General features: G+C 38.5%; 2 protein-coding genes and 1 pseudogene across 5 annotated transcripts in view; all 3 read left to right on the top strand.

Annotated features, from left to right (window-relative positions):
- Positions 1-2,014: 2,014 nt before the first annotated feature.
- LOC116058006 (microfibril-associated glycoprotein 4-like) lies at positions 2,015-9,497 on the top strand. 3 transcript variants are annotated; one of them, XM_031310619.2, is made up of 6 exons: positions 2,015-2,035; positions 4,224-4,379; positions 6,441-6,479; positions 6,622-6,718; positions 6,788-6,955; positions 8,771-9,497. In XM_031310619.2, the coding sequence occupies exons 1-6, from the start codon at positions 2,030-2,032 to the stop codon at positions 9,025-9,027; spliced, it is 723 nt and encodes a 240-aa protein (XP_031166479.1). In that variant the 5' UTR covers positions 2,015-2,029; the 3' UTR covers positions 9,028-9,497. The 3 variants fall into 3 exon arrangements, with proteins under 3 accessions (XP_031166479.1, XP_031166481.1, XP_035853190.1); XM_035997297.1 differs by lacking the exon at positions 2,015-2,035 and adding an exon at positions 3,783-3,834; XM_031310621.2 differs by lacking the exons at positions 2,015-2,035; positions 4,224-4,379 and adding an exon at positions 2,321-2,356.
- Positions 9,498-9,568: 71 nt separating this feature from the next.
- On the top strand, positions 9,569-16,151 carry LOC116058008 (annotated as a pseudogene).
- Positions 16,152-20,537: 4,386 nt separating this feature from the next.
- LOC116058012 (microfibril-associated glycoprotein 4-like) overlaps positions 20,538-25,081 on the top strand; it is a 27,008-nt gene continuing 22,464 nt past the window's right edge. Inside the window, exons 1-7 of one of the 2 annotated variants that reach the window (XM_035997296.1) lie at positions 20,553-20,623; positions 21,294-21,317; positions 21,705-21,860; positions 22,952-22,990; positions 23,131-23,227; positions 23,297-23,464; positions 24,332-24,679. In XM_035997296.1, coding sequence (XP_035853189.1) covers positions 21,312-21,317; positions 21,705-21,860; positions 22,952-22,990; positions 23,131-23,227; positions 23,297-23,464; positions 24,332-24,585 — 720 coding nt within the window. In that variant the 5' untranslated portion in view covers positions 20,553-20,623; positions 21,294-21,311 and the 3' untranslated portion in view covers positions 24,586-24,679. Of the gene's footprint in view, positions 20,633-21,293; positions 21,318-21,704; positions 21,861-22,951; positions 22,991-23,130; positions 23,228-23,296; positions 23,465-24,328; positions 24,680-25,081 lie in introns of both variants that reach the window. The other variant, XM_035997295.1, reaches the window with a different exon arrangement.

Genomic DNA, 25,081 nt, shown 5'->3' with positions numbered 1-25,081 from the left:
ATCTAAAGTTTATCCAAACAATAACTCAGTTTCCCTGGTTACGTTTGAGGGTTGGACTAATACCTGGAACAATCATTCCCATCCTATAAGGTTTTTATGCAATGCAAACGTTGTTCACTCCTCCAGGAAATAGGAAGGACCTTACATATGACTTGCCTCCCTTAGCAACCAGAGATATTTATAGTCCACTCAGCTCGTAGAACCTTCAGCTCAGCTACAAGCCAGAAAGCTAACGCTATGCTAGCAAGATCCAAAGTCAATAACATTGTGTACAGTTAGCAATCATAAAATATAATTTGACAGTATGGTGAACAACAAGACAAGCTAGCTATCAGCCATGTCATTGTCCCCAAAACAATATAACGACTATCCGTGATGTGTAACGTTACTGTCAGCCACAGCCTAAAGTAGCGACATGAACAGTGAACAGGATGTGAGATAACATTCTCTGTGAAATAAAGTCAGCTCAGAGGAGCAGTATAACTTACTTCTTGCAGCGTGTGTGTTAGCTCCATCCTGTGGTGTTCAGAGTGTAACTTCTTGCAGCGTGTGTGTTAGCTCCATCCGGTGGTGTTCAGAGTGTAACTTCTTGCAGTGTGTGCGTTAGCTCCATCCGGTGGTGTTCAGAGTGTAACTTCTTGCAGTGTGTGTGTTAGCTCCTTCCGGTGGTGTTCAGAGTGTAACTTATGCCGCGTTCTATTTACCTTGGAACTCGGAAGCCGGAGCTGGGAATGACGTCGTACCCGAGTTGAATGCGTTCCATTTAAAAGTCGGATTTTCATTGTTTTCATTAGCTCTAGTCCAATTAGCTATTGTTAGCAATACCAGTTGATAACAACGCATTACGCCGTTTTTTTGTGCATGCAAACAGCGTAATAACATGTCCACAGATAGAAGTTGACCATGCCTGTGTGAACAACTGATTTAGTGACACAAATAAGACAGAAGTGCTTATAACTTTATGTTAGTGCAGCTTTCACAACTGTTGATACAGGGTGCAGCCATGTTGGATTTTGAACTCGGGCTACTGCGAGGTTGTCCAAGTTCCGAGCTCGTAAATCTGAGGTCAGGGGGCGTATTTCCGACTCTGACCTCGGAAAATCCAAGTACCGAGCACCCTGCAGCCAATCAGAATCGAGTATTCACCCAGACCATGGTATAAAACACAGTAGCTGCTGATGTTTCAGAGCCGTGGTTGGGGCCACAGATTCTAACTAATGAGTCAGGCTCATAGACTGTAATAATGATGGACTTAGCATCCGGGTCTGGAAAGTGAAGCCGATGCTGAAGCTTTAAAGCTGCTAACGTGCGTCACCTCCATTGGTAGCTTCTGTGATCTCAAATTCCATCTGCCTCCGCCCCAAGCAGCGCTCAGACATTGTTCCAAAGGAGTCGTCCCTGGGTTTGAAAGAGAGACTAAATAACTAATAGATATATGAAAGTAACCAACGTAACATTGTCACTGGGCCTCCAAATTATTCGAACATATAATTAGCAAATATACTTACTGGCATATAGGTAAGGTAGTCAATAAGGCAGCCATCCACAGATACAGTTCATCCTGAGGAGTCATTGTGCCACATGTATGTTTAACATTAAAAGATTTTTTAAAAATCATGCCAACAATTATTTTAATAGCTTAGTATTCTATGCAAAAAGGTATTTATAAAGGCTTTAGGCCACCCTACACATTATTGTAGGATCAGTTTAAAATGCATTTTCCTTGTATACAAGACACCTGCTTTACTCCAAAGTACAAAGTTGTCTCTTTGGTCCTTTAATGGAGGCGATTCCCCAAAAAGTGCTGGCATGTCAGATTTGGGTGCCACATTGTGTAAACCAATGGCAGACACACACACTCAAGAACAGCTGTCCACCCATTTATAGTTTTGTTAGTGAAACAGCAGCTGCTCAGTAACTTATTAATCTTAACAGTATAAATTAGTGTAGAGAGACACCAGAGACATCAGAGTGTCGAGACACACTGACATCAGGATCTTCATCAGATCGCTTCTGCTGAAATCTGACCATGAAGGTAAGTTTACAACTTTATATATCTGATAGTTTGGCAAAGAAATTTGAATCACTTGTGACCCCAAATTTTGGACAGGGAAAGCAAAAGTCTTCAGCTTGCTTTACAGAGTATTCTAGCTGTGCTGTGCAAATGTGTTCTTGATCAAACTAAATGAAAACATCTCTTCTGTTCCAGCTGGTCTCAGTCGTCCTCCTCCTGTTGGCTCTTCTGTTGACCAGCTGCCAGCAGCTCGTTCTGCCGTTGGACTGCAGACTGACATTTATAATACACCATCACCATAAGTACACCATCTATCCCATCGGAGCCACGTCTGCTGTCCAGGTACACTTCATCCTCTCTGGGACGCAGGTTGACCTTCAGATCAGGGATTGGTATCGCTTATGATTTCTTTTGATTCACAAGGTCCTGATTCAATTACATATCTGATTTGATATCAGTCTGGTCAGGGAAATGTCGGTCACAATACCAGTTTATCTTTGATATAAAAGAGATTCTCAGAGAACTTCTGCTGTAAATTGTGAAAGCAAGAAGCCACCCTCACCTATTTTTTTTATAATGCACCAGGTTAATGTTGACATTAAGAAATGACCCCCAAAAAGTTTGTTTAAAGTACTTGAACTGAACTGAACAGGACTAACAACAAGGGCAGAGCTAGACTCTCAGCACAGTGGGGGCAGAGCTTCATCACGGGGCCCCCCTGCCACCAAGTGATTTGTTAAAAAATTATAAAATTTTGTAGTTCAGGACAGCCAGTTGATGTTTGGTGGAGGTTTGAAACTCTAATGTGAATCTTTATCTGCTGTACGGTGACAATAAATAAGAAGCTGAGCATTAAGATGATCTCATGTCTTCACTTTGTCTCCTGAGTCTTTCTGTCTGGACTCTCTAATGGAAGATGGACTCACGATGGGTCTGAAATCAGTTACAACTCTCCTCGTATCAGCTGAACAAAAAGCAACAGCTGGAGCAGGACATCACACAACAGCACCGACTGTTAGACATGAACACATTTTGGTAACTTTTGGGGAGGAAAGCTACAAGATGATCTTCTTAAAAACCTCTTTAATGTTTTCTTCATAAAAAACATTTCTACATTATTTAAATATTACTGAAAATATATATTTTTAAATTTCTAAAATATTACTAAAAACATTGCTGAAATTCATAAAAATAATCATATAAAATCAGTAAAACAATTACTAAAATTACAGAGTATCAGTAATCAGACACACACAGACAAAGACACACACACACACACACACACAAACACAGACACACACACATACACACACACACACAGACAAAGACGCACACACACACAGACACACACATACACACACACCCATACACAGACACACACACACACACACACACCCTTAATCACACACACACACACACACACACACACACACACACACACACCCTTAATCACACACACACATAGACACACAAATGCAGACATACACACACATACACACACACACAGATACACATACACACACACACAAACACACTGCCCCCCCCCCACACACACACACATTCCTGAGCAGAAGCAGTCTGTTTACTGGAAGTCACATCATCATGGAGAGATGTGATTGGCTGCAGATATTAACCCTACGGTGCTAGACTCTCAGCACAGTGGGGGTGGAGTTATCACTGCTAACCCTAAACCTTAAGAATATAAATAAGAGGGAGAGACACCATGAGACACTAGAGATATTAGAGACATCAAAGACAACAGAGCATCTAAACACACTGACATCAGGATCTTCATCTTCAACTGAAATCTGACCATGAAGGTAAGTTTGTAACTTTATATACCTGATGGTTTGTCAAATTGTTAATCAGTAGTAGTAGTAGTAGTAGTAGTAGTAGTAGTAGTAGTAGTATGTTAACAGGTTTATCACAAGCACATTTGTGGCCCCAGAATTTGGACAGGGAAAGCAAAAGTCTTCATCTTGCTTTACAGAGTATTCTAGCTCTGCATGAGAGAGATACCAACGCAGGGGGAGAACCCTGTGGAAAAACCCACATAGAGTACGATGTCAGCACAGTTTGTTTTCAAATCAGCACCAACCAAAATGAGAATGCATCAACGACAGCAGAGTCTCCCTGATCCTGCTGCAGAGGCCAAAAGTCAGAAATGTGTTCTTGATCAAACTAAATGACAACATTTCTTCTGTTCCAGCTGGTTTCAGTCGTCCTCCTGCTGCTGGCTCCACTGTTGACCAGCTGCCACCCGCTTGTTCTGCCGTTGGACTGCAGTGACATTTATAATAATGACAACAGCCGACCCAGTGGAGTGTACACCATCTATCCCATCGGAGCCACGTCTGCTGTCCAGGTACACTTCGCTACCCTAGAATAATAAGGTTCTATCTGACATTTTTGTCAAAATTGAAATTATCAAAAATAAAATGAATTGTGGGCGTTTTATTCAGAAAACAAAAAGGTTCTATCTACAAAGTTACACTCAGACTTGGCGTTATAAGGTTCTATCTGTGGTCCAATCATCTTTTGGAATATTAACAGAAGGACCAATCAAATACTGTTTCTTTATGGTGCCAGGTTGTCTAGCACTAGTTAATGTTAGCTAGCGTTAGCTAACGTTAGCTAGCATTCCCTAACATGACCTAAGTCTAAAATTTGTCCTCAGCAAAATCCAAATGCTATAATGCAACTACAAGTGGAAATTCAGTCATATCCCCTCATTTCCTTGCCAAACGTCATAACTTACTGTTAGCTAACGCTAGTTAACATTAGCTAACGTTAGCTAACATTAGCTATATTTAAAAGTTGTCTTCGACTTCAGCAGAATCCAAAAGCATGTGAAAGAAAGAAATTACTTCAACATAATCCCATTGTTGGTTAGGGCTTGTCTCAAAATAATGGCTAAATTACATGTAGGCTACTAAATTAACATTAGCACACTATCAGTAGCCTGGTAAGATAGCCTATTTGGTAGTGATTATCTCCTCATTGCAAGTAACAGCATGTATCTCAATCCATTTTAAGTAACCAGTCTTAGGTTTGAAATACCTTCTTCATAAGAAAAACATTTCTGATCAGTTTTATCTGAATGAGTATTGCTATATGAAATATTGTATGACGTGTTTTACATTTAAATTGTTTAAAAATGATTTGATAAACCTTTAATAAAGACTGATTTTAAATATTCATTCAACTTGTTTTGCTTTTCTACTGAACAGACTGATAAACTGAAGGACCTGACAAGCATCAGACCATGCATTTTTAGAATCATTCATTTACAGTTAACTTACTGTTATCTTAAATACGGAATATTATGCACTGGAAAAATATTGTGTTGCACAGTAAGTGCATGAATGCATGAAGATTTAACATATTAACCAATGAAAAGACACTTTTTATTATATAAATTGAACAGTCCAACAGTATGTATAAGTAAATTGTTAAAATTATTTGATAATCATTGTTCTTTTTTCTGTTTTTGAAGATATAACCTTATAATTCCAAGGCTGCTGTTAGTTTTTAGAACTAAAAGGTTCTATCTACAATTGACCTGTTTCAAAAAACCTAATTTACAATTCATGTAGAATTTTAATATCTCAGATGTAGAATACATTCATGGTGTATGTAACTCAGGTGCTATAAAGAAATGTGCTCCATTTGTCACTTTTGCTATTTGCAATGCTAAAACTTTAAACCTCAATATCTCAAAACTGATCTGAACGCAGAGAGAACCTTATTATTCTGAGTTAGTGACTTCATCCTCTCTGGGACGCACGTTGAACTTCAGATGATAATAATGTGAAGAGTTACAAGTTCTGACTGATGCTTCTGATACAACAGATTAGGACTGGATTAAAAAAAAACTGATTTCCCCAATCAAATCAATCTTTATTTAAATGTTCTAACAATCAATTCATTAAATCCTGAGGTTCATCTTTTAAGAGGCTCTGTCCAGAATTGATCCGTCTGTATCATATGAAACTAGAAGACCATTGGCACCAACTATGTCATGCTAGCTTGTTGGGAAGGGGTCGGGGTTAAAAACGAATGGCGAGGGAAAAACTGGCATGGCCATTTTTAAAAGGGTTCCTTTGGAATCTCACCTAAAGATATCTAGGACCTCCTACCTCATTAACATATGGACACCGAAATACAGAAATATATGAATGTAGGTGGACAAAAAAATTGAAAAAAAACTTTAAAACATTAATTAATTTTTAATTTTTTTTTATGTAATCTTTTATTTATTTATTTATTTATTTATTGAGATTTAAGTTATGTTGCGTCCTCCATTTGGCTTCACTTTTCAAACCCGGAATAATAATGGACAAAATAATGGACGAAGGTCCATTGTTTTTACAGTCTATGGTTAACCCCTACAGTCACATTAACTAATACCTGTGTGTGTGTGTAGGTGTACTGTGACATGGGTTCAGAAGGAGGACGGTGGACGGTGAGTATTTTAACTGAAGTCAACACTTCCTGTAGTTCCTTCACAATAAATCACATTCCAGTAAATCCTTGTTGTCTGGAAACATGAGCTGTCAGATATCTTGTGTGTTTATCTAGTTAACCCCCCATCCCGTCCCCCCCAGGTGTTCCAGAGGAGGATGGACGGCACGGTGAACTTCTACAGGGGCTGGGATCAATACAAGACCGGCTTTGGTATCGCTGCAGGAGAGTACTGGCTCGGTGAGGAATGAAACCAAACTAACAGTCATGACTTCATCAAACTGTTTCTAAATGTTTGTTTGTTTTCAGGTCTGGAGTCTCTCTACCACCTGACTCAGAGGAAAAGGTACGAGCTGCTGGTCGACATGGAGGACTTTGAAGGAAACAAAGTGTTCGCTCGTTACTCCTCATTCTCCATCGACTCTGAGTCCTCTGGATACACACTGCATGTTTCTGGATTCATTAATGGAGGAGCAGGTGAGGTTTCCACATTAAGGACGAGAATTTCAGCCATTAATGTTGTGGAGTGTGACATTGGTTCATGCTACATACTTGTCCCTAAACAACTAAACAAAGAGTTAAACGAGTTGCTGAGAAATCAGATCAGTCCTCTGTTTACATTTCATGAATCACATGGTTTTATATTTTTATCAAATTCTGTTTCAATGAAGAATTGAAACATTGTCAATGATTTGAGTGTTTATCAGGTTTAGTGTTGGGTACCGTATCCTGAACTTTTTATGGTACCGACCGAATTACGGCGGTAATACGGATGACCAATTAACGTTAAATCAAATGGTGCCAAATTTCTGTACCTGAAAGCGCGTAAGCTCAACCTTGTCCGTCCTCTCTGCATGTTGACAGAGAGCGGGGCTCAGCGCTGATACACAAGTCTGCAGAGTTGAGGTTCAGACGGACGAAAATACGACTCTTTGTTCAAGTCATGGGGAGTCATGTCAATGTCGATAAAGTGGTCGAGAGTGCAGTTACACTTTTCAAAACTCCACGCAGCAATATGATGTAATGGTGAGGGGAAACGGATTGCGGTGCGGTTAAACTTCCTCTGAGACAGACAGGCAGAACAGGGTTCTCTATGTCCTGGTTAGTTGGACAGGCTGGAGGTTGTAAGGCAACTTTATGTTTCTATACAGGCTGCACATTTCCGTAAAAACATAAAACAATACAAATAAATGTAAACAGTCATGAAAAATAAAAATTTTAAATGCTAAAATAGAATAAGATCCAAAGAATAAAAGTTACAGTGTAGTTAAGAAATGAATAAATATTTGATTTAATAGGTTGTAGGGACGGGAGAGGGAGGGGTCTATATTTAGCCTGGTTGACACCAGACCCTTCTCAGTTGTAACTGAGAGTGGGGGGTCTGGGGAAGGTTCATTGACAGTTCATTTCCAAAGGGGCATCACCAACGGACGCCGCTCAAATGCCTCTGGGCGCATTGGATAGTCCAACCAATCAGAACAACGATCCGGGTGACGCTGCACTTCGGGAGCCGTCATGTTGAATGTAAACAAAAAGCTGCTCGCCGTCGCTGCGCTATCGTCGTTGCGCTATCGTCGTTGCGCTATCGTCGTTGCGTAAAGCCCGCCTCAACGGTTGTGATTGGTGTAAAGCCCGCCTCAGCGGTTGTGATTGGTGCCTCGATTTTGGGGACATTGGATATGGGCTGGAATGGGCTCTTCGCCAGACTAACTTGCAGAGCAAATCTCAAATTTGCTGGAAGTTCGTCAGGGTTTACCCAGGCTAGTCTATTTTGTGTGTAGTGTAAAATGTTTTTAATAAATAACAAAATGTTCAGAGTAAATAGGATAAATAGGTTTGGAACTATCTTTACATCTGAAATGTTTATTCTATTACGGATTGAGGGTAAGGGGGAAGTACCGAAAAAAGTGTTATAGCTGACTCAATCTGTAGATTTATTTTTGTTTTAATTAAATATATATACCATAATATCATCATCATCATCAACTTTTTATTCCAGACTCAAGGTCCATTCAAAAGACACAGCCATGCCATACAACATACCTTAAAATGAAATAGAAACATATTCAAAGAAATAAAAAAAGAAGAAACAACAATAATCAGAAAACATAATAAACACTAAACGTCACCAGTCCAGTTAGTTAGGTAGTTCAGTAGTTGTATTACTAGTTATACTTACTGTAGGTAGAGAAGTAGACTGTGGTATTTACTGGAGTAAATACACTTCAAAAATATACATCATTGTTAGTTGTATCATAATGTTGTGATTATACACTTGTTGTGTTTCTGTAGGAGACTCCCTCAGTGTTCACAACGGAATGAAGTTCTCCACCTTTGACAAAGACCAGGACTCCTCTGATACTAAGAACTGTGCCAGTTCATACCTGGGGGGGTTCTGGTATGCCGCCTGTCACCATGCAAATCCAAACGGTGTTTATCGTTGGGGGGCTGACAGCACTATCAATGCTGTTGGAGTGGAGTGGTACCATTGGAAAGGTCATAACTATTCCCTGAAGAGCATCAGCATGAAGATCCGTCCTGTGCAGTAGTTCTCCAGGACCACCGTACAGCAGAATATCAGCTCATCTCTTCTGATTTCTTTCTCTTTCTCGTATTAATCATTTAATCTCACAACAGATCTTATTTTCCTGAAACTGGGCACCAACACAAGAAAACCAACTGATGTTTGTAAATCTTGTTACCGTCTGTGATGGTTTAAAGCAGTCGCAGCTCGCTGCAACGTGGAAGAAAAGTCAGATGTGTCTCCAGTTGGGCGGCTGCAGCAGGAAAGTAGGGCCCATAATCTTTAAATGGAAACACATATATAGTCTGATCAGGTGGTAATCACTGCATGAACTGATAACACGAGTCTAAAAGAGAGAAAGAAGTAAAGAAAATGAAAAGTATAAAAAGATCTTTGTAGTTCAGGACAGCCAGTTGATGTTTGCTGGAGGTTTGAAACTCTAATGTGAATCTTTATCTGCTGTACGGTGACAATAAATAAGAAGCTGAGCATTAAGATGATCTCATGTCTTCACTTTGTCTCCTGAGTCTTTCTGTCTGTACTCTCTAATGGAAGATGGACTCATGATGGGTCTGAAATCAGTTACAACTCTCCTCGTATCAGCTGAACAAAAAGCAACAGCTGGAGCAGGACATCACACAACAGCACCGACTGTTTGACATGAACACATTTTGGTAACTTTTGGGGAGGAAAGCTACAAGATGATCTTAATAAAAACCTCTTTAATGTTTTCTTCATAAGAAACATTTCTACATTATTTAAATATTACTGAAAATATATATTTTTAAATTTCTAAAATATTACTAAAAACATTGCTGAAATTCATAAAAATAATCATATAAAATCAATAAAACAGTTACTAAAAATACTTATATTGAACCATATCAGTTAAACTGTTAAAGCTATTAAAGCTTTGAATTAAAAACAAATAGCTCTAACCATGCAGAGTATTGACACACAATCAGACACACACACACACACACACACACACACACATACACACACAAACACACAGACAAAGACGCACACATACACACAGACCCATACACAGACACACATGCACACACGCCCACAGACACACACACACACACACAGACAACACCCTCAATCACACATACACACACACACACAGACACACATACACACACACACACACACACACACAAACACACCACCCCCCACACACACATTCCTGAGCAGAAGCAGTCTGTTTACTGGAAGTCACATCATCATGGAGAGATGTGTTGGCTGCAGATATTAACCCTACGGTGCTAGACTCTCAGCACAGTGGGGGCGGAGTTATCACTGCTAACCCTAAACCTTAAGAATATAAATAAGAGGGAGAGACACCATGAGACACTAGAGATATCAGAGACATCAAAGACAACAGAGCATCTAAACACACTGACATCAGGATCTTCATCTTCATCTTCAACTGAAATCTGACCATGAAGGTAAGTTTGTAACTTTATATACCTGATGATTTGTCAAATTGTTAATCAGTAGTAGTAGTAGTAGTAGTAGTAGTAGTAGTATGTTAACAGGTTCAGCACAAACACATTTGTGGCCCCAGAATTTGGACAGGGAAAGCAAAAGTCTTCATCTTGATTTACAGAGTATTCTAGCTCTGCATGAGAGAGATACCAACGCAGGGGGAGAACCCTGTGGAAAAACCCACATAGAGTACGATGTCAGCACAGTTTGTTTTCAAATCAGCACCAACCAAAATAAGAATGCATCAACAACAGCAGAGTCTCCCTGATCCTGCTGCAGAGGCCAAAGTCAGAAATGTGTTCTTGATCAAACTAAATGACAACATCTGTTCTGTTCCAGCTGGTTTCAGTCGTCCTTGTCCTGCTGGCTCCACTGTTGACCAGCTGCCACCCGCTTGTTCTGCCGTTGGACTGCAGTGACATTTATAATAATGACAACAGCCGACCCAGTGGAGTGTACACCATCTATCCCATCGGAGCCACGTCTGCTGTCCAGGTACACTTCGCTACCCTAGAATAATAAGGTTCTATTGACATTTTTGTCAAAATTGAGTTATTTACATATTCCTACTCCGGTATAACTTGTGAACATTATTTAAAGTGTTTTTTTAAAAATAAAATTAATTTTGGCCATTTTATTCAGAAAACAAAAAGGTTCTATCTACAAAGTTACACTCAGACTTAGAGTTATAAGGTTCTATCTGTGGTCCAATCATCTTTTGGAATATTAACAGAAGGACCAATCAAATACTGTTTCTTCATGGTGCCAGGTTGTCTAGCGCTAGTTAATGTTAGCTAGCGTTAGCTAACGTTAGCTAGCATTCCCTAACATGACCTAAGTCTAAAAGTTGTCCTCAGCAAAATCCAAACGCTATAATGCAACTACAAGTGGAAATTCAGTCATATCCGCTCATTTCCTTGCCAAACGTCATATCCAACTTGATTTGCATCATATTCTAAGACTTACTGTTAGCTAATGCTACCTAACGTTAGCTAATGTTAGCTAACATTAGCTAACATTTGCTATATTTAAAAGTTGTCTTCGACTTCAGCAGAATCCAAAAGCATGAGAAAGAAAGAAATTACTTCAACAGAATCCCATTGTTGGTTAGGGCTTGTCTCAAAATGATGGCTAAATTACATGTAGGCTACTAAATTAACATTAGCACACTATCAGTAGCCTGGTAAGATAGCCTATTTGGTAGTGATTATCTCCTCATTGCAAGTAACAGCATGTATCTCAATCCATTTTAAGTAACCAGTCTTAGGTTTGAAATACCTTCTTCATAAGCAAAACATTTCTGATCAGTTTTATCTGAATGAGTATTGCTATATGAAATATTGTATGACGTGTTTTACATTTAAATTGTTTAAAAATGATTTGATAAACCTTTAATAAAGACTGATTTTAAATATTCATTCAACTTGTTTTGCTTTTCTACTGAACAGACTGATAAACTGAAGGACCTGACAAGCATCAGACCATGCATTTTTAGAATCATTCATTTACAGTTAACTTACTGTTATCTTAAATACGGAATATTATGCACTGGAAAAATATTGTGTTGCACAGTAAGTGCATGAATGCATGAAGATTTAACATATTAACCAATAAAAAGACACTTTTTATTATATAAATTGAACAGTCCAACAGTATGTATAAGTAAATTGTTAAAATTATTTGATAATCATTGTTCTTTTTTCTGTTTTTGAAGATATAACCTTATAATTCCAAGGCTGCTGTTAGTTTTTAGAACTAAAAGGTTCTATCTACAATTGACCTGTTTCAAAAAACCTAATTTACAATTCATGTAGAATTTTAATATCTCAGATGTAGAATACATTAATGGTGTATATAACTCAGGTGCTATAAAGAAATGTGCTTCATTTGTCACTTTTGCTATTTGCAATGCTAAAACTTTAAACCTCAATATCTCAAAACTGATCTGAACGCAGATAGAACCTTATTATTCTGAGTTAGTGACTTCATCCTCTCTGGGACACAGGTTGAACTTCAGATGATAATAATGTGAAGAGTTACAAGTTCTGACTGATGCTTCTGATACAACAGATTAGGGCTGGATTAAAAAAAATAGATTTCCCCAATCAAATCAATCTTTATTTAAATGTTCTAACAATCAATTCATTAAATCCTGAGGTTCATCTTTTAAGAGGCTCTGTCCAGAATTGATCCGTCTGTATCATATGAAACTAGAAGACCATTGGCACCAACTATGTCATGCTAGCTTGTTGGGAAGGGGTCGAGGTTAAAAACCGATGGCGAGGGAAAAACTGGCATGGCCATTTTTAAAAGGGTTCCTTTGGAATCTCACCTAAAGATATCTAGGACCTCCTACCTCATTAACATATGGACACCGAAATACAGAAATATATGAATGTAGGTGGACAAAAAAATTGAAAAATAACTTTAAAACATTAATTTTTTTTTTTTTTTATGTAATCTTTTATTTATTTATTTATTTATTGAGATTTAAGTCATGTTGCGTCCTCCATTTGGCTTTACTTTTCAAACCCGGAATAATAATGGACAAAATAATGGACGAAGGTCCATTATTTTTACAGTCTATGGTTAACCCCTACAATCACATTAACTAATACCTGTGTGTGTGTGTGTGTGTGTAGGTGTACTGTGACATGGGTTCAGAAGGAGGACGGTGGACGGTGAGTATTTTAACTGAAGTCAACACTTCCTGTAGTTCCTTCACAATAAACCACATCCCAGTAAAATCCTTGTTGTCTGGAAACATGATCTGTCAGATATCTTGTGTGTTTATCTAGTTAACCCCCCATCCCGTCCCCCCCCCAGGTGTTCCAGAGGAGGATGGACGGCACGGTGAACTTCTACAGGGGCTGGGATCAATACAAGACCGGCTTTGGTATCGCTGCTGGAGAGTACTGGCTCGGTGAGGAAGGAAACCAAACTAACAGTCATGACTTCATCAAACTGTTCCTAAATGTTTGTTTGTTTTCAGGTCTGGAGTCTCTCTACCACCTGACTCAGAGGAAAAGGTACGAGCTGCTGGTGGACATGGAGGACTTTGAAGGAAACAAAGTGTTCGCTCGTTACTCCTCATTCTCCATCGACTCTGAGTCCTCTGGATACACACTGCATGTTTCTGGATTCACTGATGGAGGAGCAGGTGAGGTTTCCACATTAAGGAAGAGAATGTCAGCCATTAATGTTGTGGAGTGTGACATTGGTTCATGATACATACTTGTCCCTAAACAACTAAACAAAGAGTTAAACGAGTTGCTGAGAAATCAGATCAGTCCTCTGTTTACATTTCATGAATCACATGGTTTCATATTTTTATCTAATTCTGTTTTAAGGAAGAAATTTAAGAGCAAACAAACATTGTAAATGATTTGAGTGTTTATCAGGTTTAGTGTTGGGTACCGTACCCTGAACTTTTTATAGTACCGACCGAATTACGATGGTAATACAGATGACTGATTCACTTTAAATCAAACGGTGCCAAATTTCTGTTCCTGAAAGCGAGTAAGCTCAACCTTGTCCGTCCTCTCTGCATGTTGACAGAGAGCGGGGCTCAGCGCTGATACACAAGTCTGCAGAGTTGAGGTTCAGACGGACGAAAATACGACTCTTTGTCCAAGTCACGGGGAGTCATGTCAATGTCGATAAAGTGGTCGGAGTGCAGTTACACTTTTCAAAACTCCACGCAGCAATATAATATATTGGCGAGAGGAAACGGATCGCGGTGCGGTTAAACTTCCTCTGAGACAGACAGACAGAACAGGGTTCTCTATGTCCTGGTTAGTTGGACAGGCTGGAGGTTGTAAGGCAACTTTATATTTCTATACAGGCAGAACATTTCAGTAAAAACATAAAACAATACAAATAAATGTAAACAATCATGAAAAATAAAAATTTAAAATGCTAAAATAGAATAAGATCCAAAGAATAAAAGTTACAGTGTAGTTAAGAAATGAATAAATATTTGATTTAATAGGTTGTAGGGACGGGAGAGGGAGGGGTCTATATTTAGCCTGGTTGACACCAGACCCTTCTCAGTTGTAACTGAGAGTGGGGGGTCTGGGGAAGGTTCATTGACAGTTCATTTCCAAAGGGGCATCACCAACGGACGCCGCTCAAATGCCTCTGGGCGCATTGGATAGTCCAACCAATCAGAACAACGATCCATTGTGACGCTGCGCTTCGGTAGCCGTCATGTTGAATGTAAACAAAAAGCTGCTCGCCGTCGCTGCGCTATTGTCGTTGCGTAAAGCCCGCCTCAACGGTTGCGATTGGTGCCTTGATTTTGGGGACATTGGATATGGGCTGGAATGGGCTCTTCACCAGACTGACTTGCAGAGCAAATCTCAAATTTGCCGGAAGTTCGTCAGGGTTTACCCAGGCTAGTCTATTTTGTGTGTAGTGTAAAATGTTTTTAATAAATAACAAAATGTTCAGAGTAAATAGGATAAATAGGTTTGGATTTATTTTTACATCTGAAATGTTTATTCTATTACAGATTGAGGGTAAGGGGGAAGTACCGAAAAAAGTGTTATAAATGATTCAATCTGTAGATTTATTGTTTTAATTAAATATGTATACCATACTATCATCATCATCATCATCATCATCAACTTTTTATTCCAGACTCAAGGTCACAAAGACACAGCCATGCCATACAACATACCTTAAAATGAAATAGAAACATATACAAAGAAATAAAAACAGAAGAAACAACAATAATCAGAAAACATAATAAACACTAAACGTCACCAGTCCAGTTAGTTAGTTAGTTCAGTAGTTGTGTTATTTAGTTATACTTATTGTAGGTAGAGAAGTAGACTGTGGTATTTACTGGAGTAAATACACTTCAAAAATATACATCATTGTTAGTTGTATCATAATGTTGTGATTATACACTTGTTGTGTTTCGTTAGGAGACTCCCTCAGTGTTCACAACGGAATGAAGTTCTCCACCTTTGACAAAGACCAGGACCCCCATTCAGTGAACTGTGCCAGATTATACCTGGGGGCGTTCTGGTATGCCGCCTGTCACTATGCAAATCCAAACGGTGTTTATCGTTGGGGGGCTGACAGCACTCTCTATGCTGTTGGAGTGGATTGGTACCATTGGAAAGGTCATAACTACTCCCTGAAGACCATCAGCATGAAGATCCGTCCTGTGCTGTAGTTCTCCAGGACCAACGTACAGCAGAATATCAGCTCATCTCTTCTGATTTCTTTCTCTTTCTCTCATTAATCATTTAATCTCACAACAGGTCTTATTTTCCTGAAACTGGGCACCAGCACAAGAAAACCAACTGATGTTTGTAAATCTTGTTACTGTCTGTGATGGTTTAAAGCAGTCGCAGCTCGCTGCAACGTGGAAGAAAAGTCAGATGTGTCTCCAGTTGGGCGGCTGCAGCAGGAAAGTAGGGCCCATAATCTTTAAATGGAAACACATATATAGTCTGATCAGGTGTTAATCACTGCATGAACTGATAACACGAGTCTAAAAGAGAGAAAGAAGTAAAGAAAATGAAAAGTATAAAAAGATCTTTGTAGTTCAGGACAGCCAGTTGATGTTTGGTGGAGGTTTGAAACTCTAATGTGAATCTTTATCTGCTGTACGGTGACAATAAATAAGAAGCTGAGCATTAAGATGATCTCATGTCTTCACTTTGTCTCCTGAGTCTTTCTGTCTGTACAGATAGACAGGATACTTTTATTCATAATTAAAATAAAATAATTACAAATATTATTTTACTACACTGGTGGGAATAATCAGCGCATAATTACATTATAATATATATACATATATATTATAATCACACCTAAAAAACAAAGGAATTCAAAAAAGCTAAGTTAAAAATTCAAAATAATAATTAGAAAATATAAAATGACAATGAAAAGATGCAGAAACTTAAAATAAAAAACTTTAAAACTAAATTAAGTTTTAGTTTTTTATTTTCAATCTGATTATTTATGACTATGACTTTTTGACTTTTTACAACACATACTGTAAAAAATGATGAAAAAAGTCATAGTATATAATGTTGAAAAAAATGAACGTATAGTAAGTGAAGAGCGTAATTAAAAGTCGTTTGTCATAATTTTTGAAAAAAGTCATAGTATAGTATGTTGAATAATGATTTCCAAAAACAATTTGAAATGTGGACTCGTCAGACTGCAGCAGGCATCAAATTCAAAATGAGTGAATATTTGCAAAAAAAACTTTAAAAAAAGTTCATCAGTTTGAACAACAACACATTTCTGTTGTTCAGACACAAAACCTAATAAAAAGTAAAATAAAAAAATAAAATATCCTACTTAGGTGAACATTGTTCTCAGGCATTGATTACATGCCTTATGTTGTAAATAAAGCTATAAAACTATAAAAATGCATCTGCAGTATACTGTATTTTGTGTCAATGTAGTGACCTCAGTATCATTTTGCCAACCCACTCCTTTAATTCTTAATACATTTAATTTTATGCCAACGTACTTTTATTTTGAAATTATTTTTCTGATTGAAATTTCAGTTTTTATTTGTGTAGGAAACACGGACACAATCAGCTTTAAAAACAAAATATAAAATATGAAGCATTTTATTTATTATATCCGAAGTTTAAAAGAAAAAGGGTCTGGAGTGCTCATTTTTTATTTATATGTAATATTTTTATTTTTTACATTTATTTTTTATGTTATATATATTTTTTTAATAGTTTTAATATAATTGTTCATGATATTGATTGATTCTAATGTAAGAGTGTAATCCAGCTGCAGTGACTCAGTCTGACCACACGGGGGCAGCAGCTGATCTCTGCTGTTGGGATTAGTTATGGCTGCAAACACCATCTACTGACATGAGAGAACAGGGAGGGAGTTAGGGTAATGTAAACCAATTCTTACCAGTGCTTCTTGATTGGGAATCAAATGAATGATTGATTATTTCAAATCAAAAGATGTGCAACGAGACTGAGGTAACAGCCTTAAGCTTGCTTTTTGAAAATGTAAAAATAAATTATACAGCACAATATGTCAAGATAGTCTGCAGTTAGTTGCACCCATTTCTCAAGCGCTTCCGTTAATTTTTTAGATTTGGTTTCCTCCACAGGTCTGTGGCGACTTGCACTCTCCAACATAGTAGGCTCGTTGGAGATGAGCCAGGTCTGTGCCAATCGTTCACCGGCGATAGCCGCCCAATGCATGCCAGTTAGATTTGTGTCCAACTTGAGCCGTACTTGCTCTGACGTCATGCACACGTGGGCAGGGACGGACTGGGACCAAAAATCGGCCCAGACCGGCCCACCACATAAGATCACAAATACCACCCGTCCTTGAGCTCCCCTGAATATGTATACCAACTCCTACTCCTTAAAACTACTAACGCCATGTAATGAATAAGCAAGAATCAGTGAGAGTTGACACATTAAATATTTCAAAAAAGTGCCATTTATTAATATATTTATTCATGAATCATAAAACCAGCTATATATATATATATATTTTTTATTTTTTTATTTTTCTATGCTTTAATTGAAGAGCTCTAGAATGGGTCTTTGTCTGCCAATGCAGATAGAAAAGCTAGAATTCTTGTTATGAAAGTTTGCATGATGGCCAACGTTTATCTAGGCTACTTTAAGGACACAAATGCACAAGCTTAAGGTTTGATGAACCCTAAGGTGGTGCTTTGCTTATTATTAAGATGTAGGCTACTTTGTTGAATGAAAGGTAGGCTAATATAGCCTAATAATAATAAAACGGTGAGAACATCATCAGTCAGACTCACATACATGCGCACTTAGCCAAACTAATGCAATCATACAGTATAGCATGCCTACTTCTTTTATTGTTGTAGTGTTTTGTCCACCACTTGTTTTTGGCTCAGTTTTATCAAGGGGCAAAGTGTTTTAAGGGGAGTTCTGTTTACTGCAGGCTCTAGCCTCACTCCCTCATTCTGTCCCTCTCCTCCTGAGTCTCCTCCTCACTGTGCATGCTACTGACACCGACACCGACACCACTATCATTAGCCACGGGAGCTGAAGAAGGTCCTGCTACTGCTGAAAACATGTCTGTCAATTTGACACATTTGGCAGCGTCTGCCTGAAGGGCCTGTTACTTTTTCTCACGCAGCTTCTCTGCACCTCCTTAGCGTTTCTTCTCCATGATCTCTATCACTATTCTAGCCTGGCAGATGCACACTGAAACTGCATGCAGTTCTCCTGTCACTGTGTGTTTATCTTTCACGCCGCACACCATTACGGACTATTCCATTTCATTGTGAAAGAAGGGGGTGTTTGTATAGGGACAGAAAACCTAGCCTATGTGATATTTTTGACTAAATTGTTTTGGGCCAGCCCAGTGTCAATTGAAAAAACAATGGGCCGCAGATCTAGGCCTACCACTTTTATGGGCCGGTTCAGGCCGGCGAGGCGCAGTTCATCTCCAACCAGCCTAATGTTTGTTCAGACACGCCTCCTGTGTGTACACACCTGAGTTTAGAGAACATGTTCACTTCTGTTTACAGATTACACAACACTTCTTCTATTAAATATTAACATGTTTACCCAGTTCTTTCAGGACAAAGCCACTCTTGTCATCTCAGTTAATACGGGACACATTTTAAAGATTTTATCTGATACTATGTGATATACTTTATCATCCCTTTAGGGACATTAGTTTTGGACTCCAAGCTGTTTGTTGTCCATGTGTACCCCCAGGCACTTATATGTGCTGACCACCTCCACATTGACCCCTTCAATGGAGACTGGTAGCATGTGTGGCTTAGATCTCCTGAAATCCACCACCAACTCCTTGGTTTTTTTTGCTTTCAGCTGCAGATGGTTGAGCCTGCACCATTGCACAAAGTCATATAACACAATATGCATGAATAGACAGTCTATACAAATGCTGAGATGTAGTAGAGAGTCAATGTACAATTGATGCAGAATGTGGTCTACATAGTGATGCAGATCAGTAGATGTACAAAAAATTGTATGACAACAAGAGCGTAAGATAAGATAGACTATTAATCCCACACTGGGGAAATTCCTGTGCTACAGCGGCTCAAAAGAAAAACAATGTACACACATCAGAATAACACAAATACACATAAAGTAGACATAGGAGAAAAAATAAACATAAAGTATAAGAACAAGAAAAATAGAAGCAGTTATAATAATAATAGTATTAAAAAACAGATATTTACACAATAAACATCCTTATATAAACAGACAGTATATATACACAGATATACAGATGAGTAAGGTGCGGATGAGTAGATATGACATATTGCACAGTTGAAGGTAACAAAGTGATAAATAAATAAATATGCATAGTGCAGAATATTGTCCAGTGATGGCTCATATTGCAGAAACTTCTGTGAGAAGTTACTACTTACGAGCTACTCTCTGCTCGGGGCTTTTCAGGTGCTGCCAGCATACCACTCCGCCCAGGTAGCAGAAGTAGCACTGCTTCGCCTTTCTGAGAATATAGTTCCCAGTTTATATAAGGTCAGGCAAAGTAGTAAAACTGATTTAAGTACATTTGGATCCAGTTTTAGTTAAAGGATCACATTAAGTAATACTTGTGTTTGTGTTGAGTCTGATCTGAGGTCTGTTTACCGGCTCAGATCCACAGTTCAGCTGTTATCTAACTGATGAAATCACTCTAACTCTCCCTCCAAAGTTCACTAATAGATAAGAGATGGGTGACTACAGTTGATACACATTTTACAAGTAATAATACTGTTTCCATGTTTGTTGACATTGTTGGAAATAGATGAATTCAGTTCTCTGTGTATTACTGAATACATAGTTGTGTTCTACTGGATTTTACTGTGTTTACATAAATAAAGGGGCCAGATTATAATGAATCATCACAACCTATGACCTCAGAGTTCCCCAAAACAGAGTTCCCAAAAGTGTGGGCGAGTCAGATTTTGGTGCTGACAATATTGTTTAATCCAAAGGACATGTTTATTGTTCATTGTGAAACAGCAGTTACTCAGTAATTTATTAATTTTAAGAATATAAATAAGAGGGAGAGACACCATGAGACACTAGAGATATCAGAGACATCAAAGACAACAGAGCATCCAAACACACTGACATCAGGATCTTCATCTTCAGACCATGAAGGTAAGTTTGTAACTTTATATATCTGATGGTTTGCCTAATTGTTAATCAGTAGTTTCAGTGTGTTAACAGCTTCAGCATGTGGTATATTGACATTCTATAACATTCTATACACTTTGACTTAAGAGTTGGTATAAGGGGATGCATGAACTTTATTCCACATTTACTGAGAACATCTGGAAATTGTTAACATGAGTAGAGGTCCCCCCAAGACAGAAGAGACCTTTTTTGGAGTTGTGCCAGATAACAGGCATTGATTGGTCAGTCTTCTGTTCGAATCCTATACTCACACATATCACGTCCTATGTTGATATAATGCATAGGATATATACGTTGTTCACACAAAGAAAAGGCGGAATGACTTTTTGGAAGATTGGGTTGGTCGTCGGTTTGTAAAATTGATGCTGAATCTTTGATTGTAATAAACCTTTTTATAATCAAGAACAGTGTCGGCGGATTCCTCTTCATACAGCATCACAGTATTACTATTTAAGACACCACAAGCACAAGCACATTTTAATCATTTGTGGCCCCAGAATTTGCTAACCCTAAATCTTAAGAATATAAATAAGAGGGAGAGACACCATGAGACACTAGAGATATCAGAGACATCAAAGACAACAGAGCATCTAAACACACTGACATCAGGATCTTCATCTTCATCTTCAACTGAAATCTGACCATGAAGGTAAGTTTGTAACTTTATATATCTGATGATTTGTCTAATTGTTAATCAGTAGTAGTAGTAGTAGTAGTAGTAGTAGTAGTAGTAGTAGTAGTATGTTAACAGGTTCAGCACAAGCACATTTGTGGCCCCAGAATTTGGACAGGGAAAGCAAAAGTCTTCATCTTGCTTTACAGAGTATTCTAGCTCTGCATGAGAGAGATACCAACGCAGGGGGAGAACCCTGTGGAAAAACCCACATAGAGCACGATGTCAGCACAGTTTGTTTTCAAATCAGCACCAACCAAAATGAGAATGCATCAACGACAGCAGAGTCTCCCTGATCCTGCTGCAGAGGCCAAAGAAATTTGTTCTTGATCAAACTAAATGACAACATCTCTTCTGTTCCAGCTGGTTTCAGTCGTCCTCCTCCTGCTGGCCCCCCTGTTGACCAGCTGCCAGCAGCTCGTTCTGCCGGTAGACTGCAGTGACATTTATAATAATGACAACAGCCGACCCTGTGGAGTGTACACCATCTATCCCATCGGAGCCACGTCTGCTGTCCAGGTACACTTCATCCTCTCTGGGACGCAGGTTGAACTTCAGATGATAATAATGTGAAGTTACAAGTTCTGACTGATGCTTCTGATACAACAGATTAGGGCTGGATTCAAAATGAATTGATTTCCCCAATCAAATCTATCTTTATTTATATGTTCCAACAATCAATTCATTAAATCCTGAGGTTCATCTTTTAAGAGGCTCTGTCCAGAATTGATCCGTCTGTATCATATGAAACTAGAAGACCATTGGCACCAACTATGTCATGCTAGCTTGTTGGGAAGGGGTCGGGGTTAAAAACCGATGGTGAGGCCATTTTTAAAAATGGGTCCTTTGGAATCTCACCTAAAGATATCTGAAGGAAATGTAAATCAATACTCACTTTAGAGTCTGTAGAGCTGAACCTTGTGTGTTAAATAAAAAGTACACATTATGTAAACAATACTTTTAATAATGCACCAGGTTAGATGGAACCTTGTACAATTGTAGAATCTCTTTCATCCATCTTCGTCTGCTTATCCGGGGTCGGGTCGCGGGGGCAGCAGCTCCAGCAGGGGACCCCAAACTTCCCTTTCCTGAGCCACATTAACCAGCTCCAACTGGGGGAACCAGAGGCATTCTCATAAATGAATAAATGCATAAAGAAATGCTGAAGTAAATGAATACATAAATACATAAATACAGGAATAAATACATAAATGCATACTGCATATATCTGCATAACTATTTATTTATTTATTTATTGAGACTTAAATCATGTTCCATCCTTCATTTTTTTTCTTTCTTTTATTATATTTTTTTATTTTATTTTACATAAACAGTGTAAAGATATTTCAAACATACATCTCATTATTCATATTCCAGATCCTTCACACTAGGACACAGACAAAAAATTCCATAAACATAAACAAAACTACAAAACACACAAATCAAACAACATAATAAATGCACTCAGATAACACTGTTATCCTTCATATGGCTTCACTTTTCAAACCCGGAATACATTTTTACAGTCTATGGTTAACCCCCACAATCACATTAACTAATACCTGTGTGTGTGTGTGTGTGTGTGTGTGTGTGTGTGTGTGTGTGTGTAGGTGTACTGTGACATGGGTTCCCAAGGAGGACGGTGGACGGTGAGTATTTTAACTGAAGTCAACACTTCCTGTAGTTCCTTCACAATAAATCACATCCCAGTAAATCCTTGTTGTCTGGAAACATGAGCTGTCAGATATCCTGTGTTTATCTAGTTAACCCCCCATCCCGTCCCCCCCAGGTGTTCCAGAGGAGGATGGACGGCACGGTGAACTTCTACAGGGGCTGGGATCACTACAAGACCGGCTTTGGTATCGCTGCTGGAGAGTACTGGCTCGGTGAGGAATGAAACCAAACTAACAGTCATGACTTCATCAAACTGTTTCTAAATGTTTGTTTGTTTTCAGGTCTGGAGTCTCTCTACCACCTGACTCAGAGGAGAAGGTACGAGCTGCTGGTCGACATGGAGGACTTTGAAGGAAACAAAACGTTCGCTCGTTACTCCTCGTTCTCCATCGACTCTGAGTCCTCCGGATACACACTGCATGTTTCTGGATTCACTGATGGAGGAGCAGGTGAGGTTTCCACATTAAGGACGAGAATTTCAGCCATTAATGTTGTGGAGTGTGACATTGGTTCATGCTACATACTTGTCCCTAAACAACTAAACAAAGAGTTAAACGAGGGGAGTCATGTCAATGCTGATAAAGTGATCACGAGTGCAGTTACACTTTTTAAAACTCCAGACAGCAATATAATATAATGGTGAGGGGAAACGGGTCTCTGAGACAGCTCTGAGACAGACAGGCATAACAGGGTTCTCTATGCCCTGGTGACTGACTGACAGGCTGGAGGTTGTAAGGCAACTTTATGTTTCTATACAGGCAGCACATTTCAGTAAAAAGGCTTTACATAAAACAATACAAATAAATGTAAACATTTGTGAAAAATAAATATTAAAAAGGCTAAAATAGAATAAGATCCAAAGAATAAGTTACAGTGCAGTTAAGAAATGAATAAATATTTGATTTAATAGGTTGTAGGGACGGGGAGGGAGGGGTTTATTTTGTGTGGAGTGTAAAATGTTTTTAATAAATAACAAAATGTTCAGAGTAAATAGGATAAATAGGTTTGGAATTCATTTTACATCTGAAATGTTTATTCAATTACAGATTGAGGGTAAGGGGGAAGTACCGAAAAAAGTGTTATAGATGACTCAATCTGTAGATTTATTGTTTTAATTAAATGTATATCCCATAATAAACATTAAACCTCACCAGTCCAGTGTTGTTAGTTCAGTAGTTGTATTATTTAGTTATACTTACTGTAGGTAGAGAAGTAGACTGTGGTATTTATTGGAGTAAATACACTCCAAAATATATATATCATTGTTAGTTGTATCATAATGTTGTGATTATACACTTGTTGTGTTTCTGTACGAGACTCCCTGAGTGTTCACAACGGACAGAAGTTCTCCACCTTCGACAAAGACCAGGACTCCTCTGATACTAGGAACTGTGCCAGATCATACCTGGGGGCGTTCTGGTACAACAACTGTTACGTTACAAATCCAAATGGTGTGTATCGTTGGGGGAATGACAGCACTATCGCTTCTGTTGGAGTGGATTGGGTAAAATGGAAAGGTCGTAACTACTCCCTGAAGACCATCAGCATGAAGATCCGTCCTGTGCTGTAGTTCTCCAGGACCAACGTACAGCAGAATATCAGCTCATCTCTTCTGATTTCTTTCTGTTTCTCTCATTAATCATTTAATCTCACAACAGGTTTTATTTTCCTTCTTGTTACTGTCTGTGATGGTTTAAAGCAGTCGCAGCTCGCTGCAACGTGGAAGAAAAGTCAGATGTGTCTCCAGTTGGGCGGCTGCAGCAGGAAAGTAGGGCCCATAATCTTTAAATGGAAACACATATATAGTCTGATCAGGTGTTAATCACTGCATGAACTGATAACACGAGTCTAAAAGAGAGAAAGAAGTAAAGAAAATAAAAAGTATAAAAAGATCTTTGTAGTTCAGGACAGCCAGTTGATGTTTGGTGGAGGTTTGAAACTCTAATGTGAATCTTTATCTGCTGTACGGTGACAATAAATAAGAAGCTGAGCATTAAGATGATCTCATGTCTTCACTTTGTCTTCTATGGAGGATACTTTTATTCATTATTAAAATTAGAAGTAAA

This window comes from Sander lucioperca, chromosome 22, assembly GCF_008315115.2.
Source record: "Sander lucioperca isolate FBNREF2018 chromosome 22, SLUC_FBN_1.2, whole genome shotgun sequence".
In the NCBI taxonomy this organism is placed as follows: Eukaryota; Metazoa; Chordata; class Actinopteri; order Perciformes; family Percidae; genus Sander; species Sander lucioperca.
Note: the sequence above shows the minus strand (reverse complement) of the source record. Positions and strands in the feature narration are given on the sequence as shown.

What these genes read in the sequence shown, in the direction of transcription:
- LOC116058006 (XM_031310619.2), top strand. An exon ending in GAGCCACGTCTGCTGTCCAG is followed by an intron (nt 4,380 to 6,440) that starts GTACACTTCGCT and finishes GTGTGTGTGTAG; the next exon opens with GTGTACTGTGACATGGGTTC. An exon ending in TGCAGGAGAGTACTGGCTCG is followed by an intron (nt 6,719 to 6,787) that starts GTGAGGAATGAA and finishes GTTTGTTTTCAG; the next exon opens with GTCTGGAGTCTCTCTACCAC.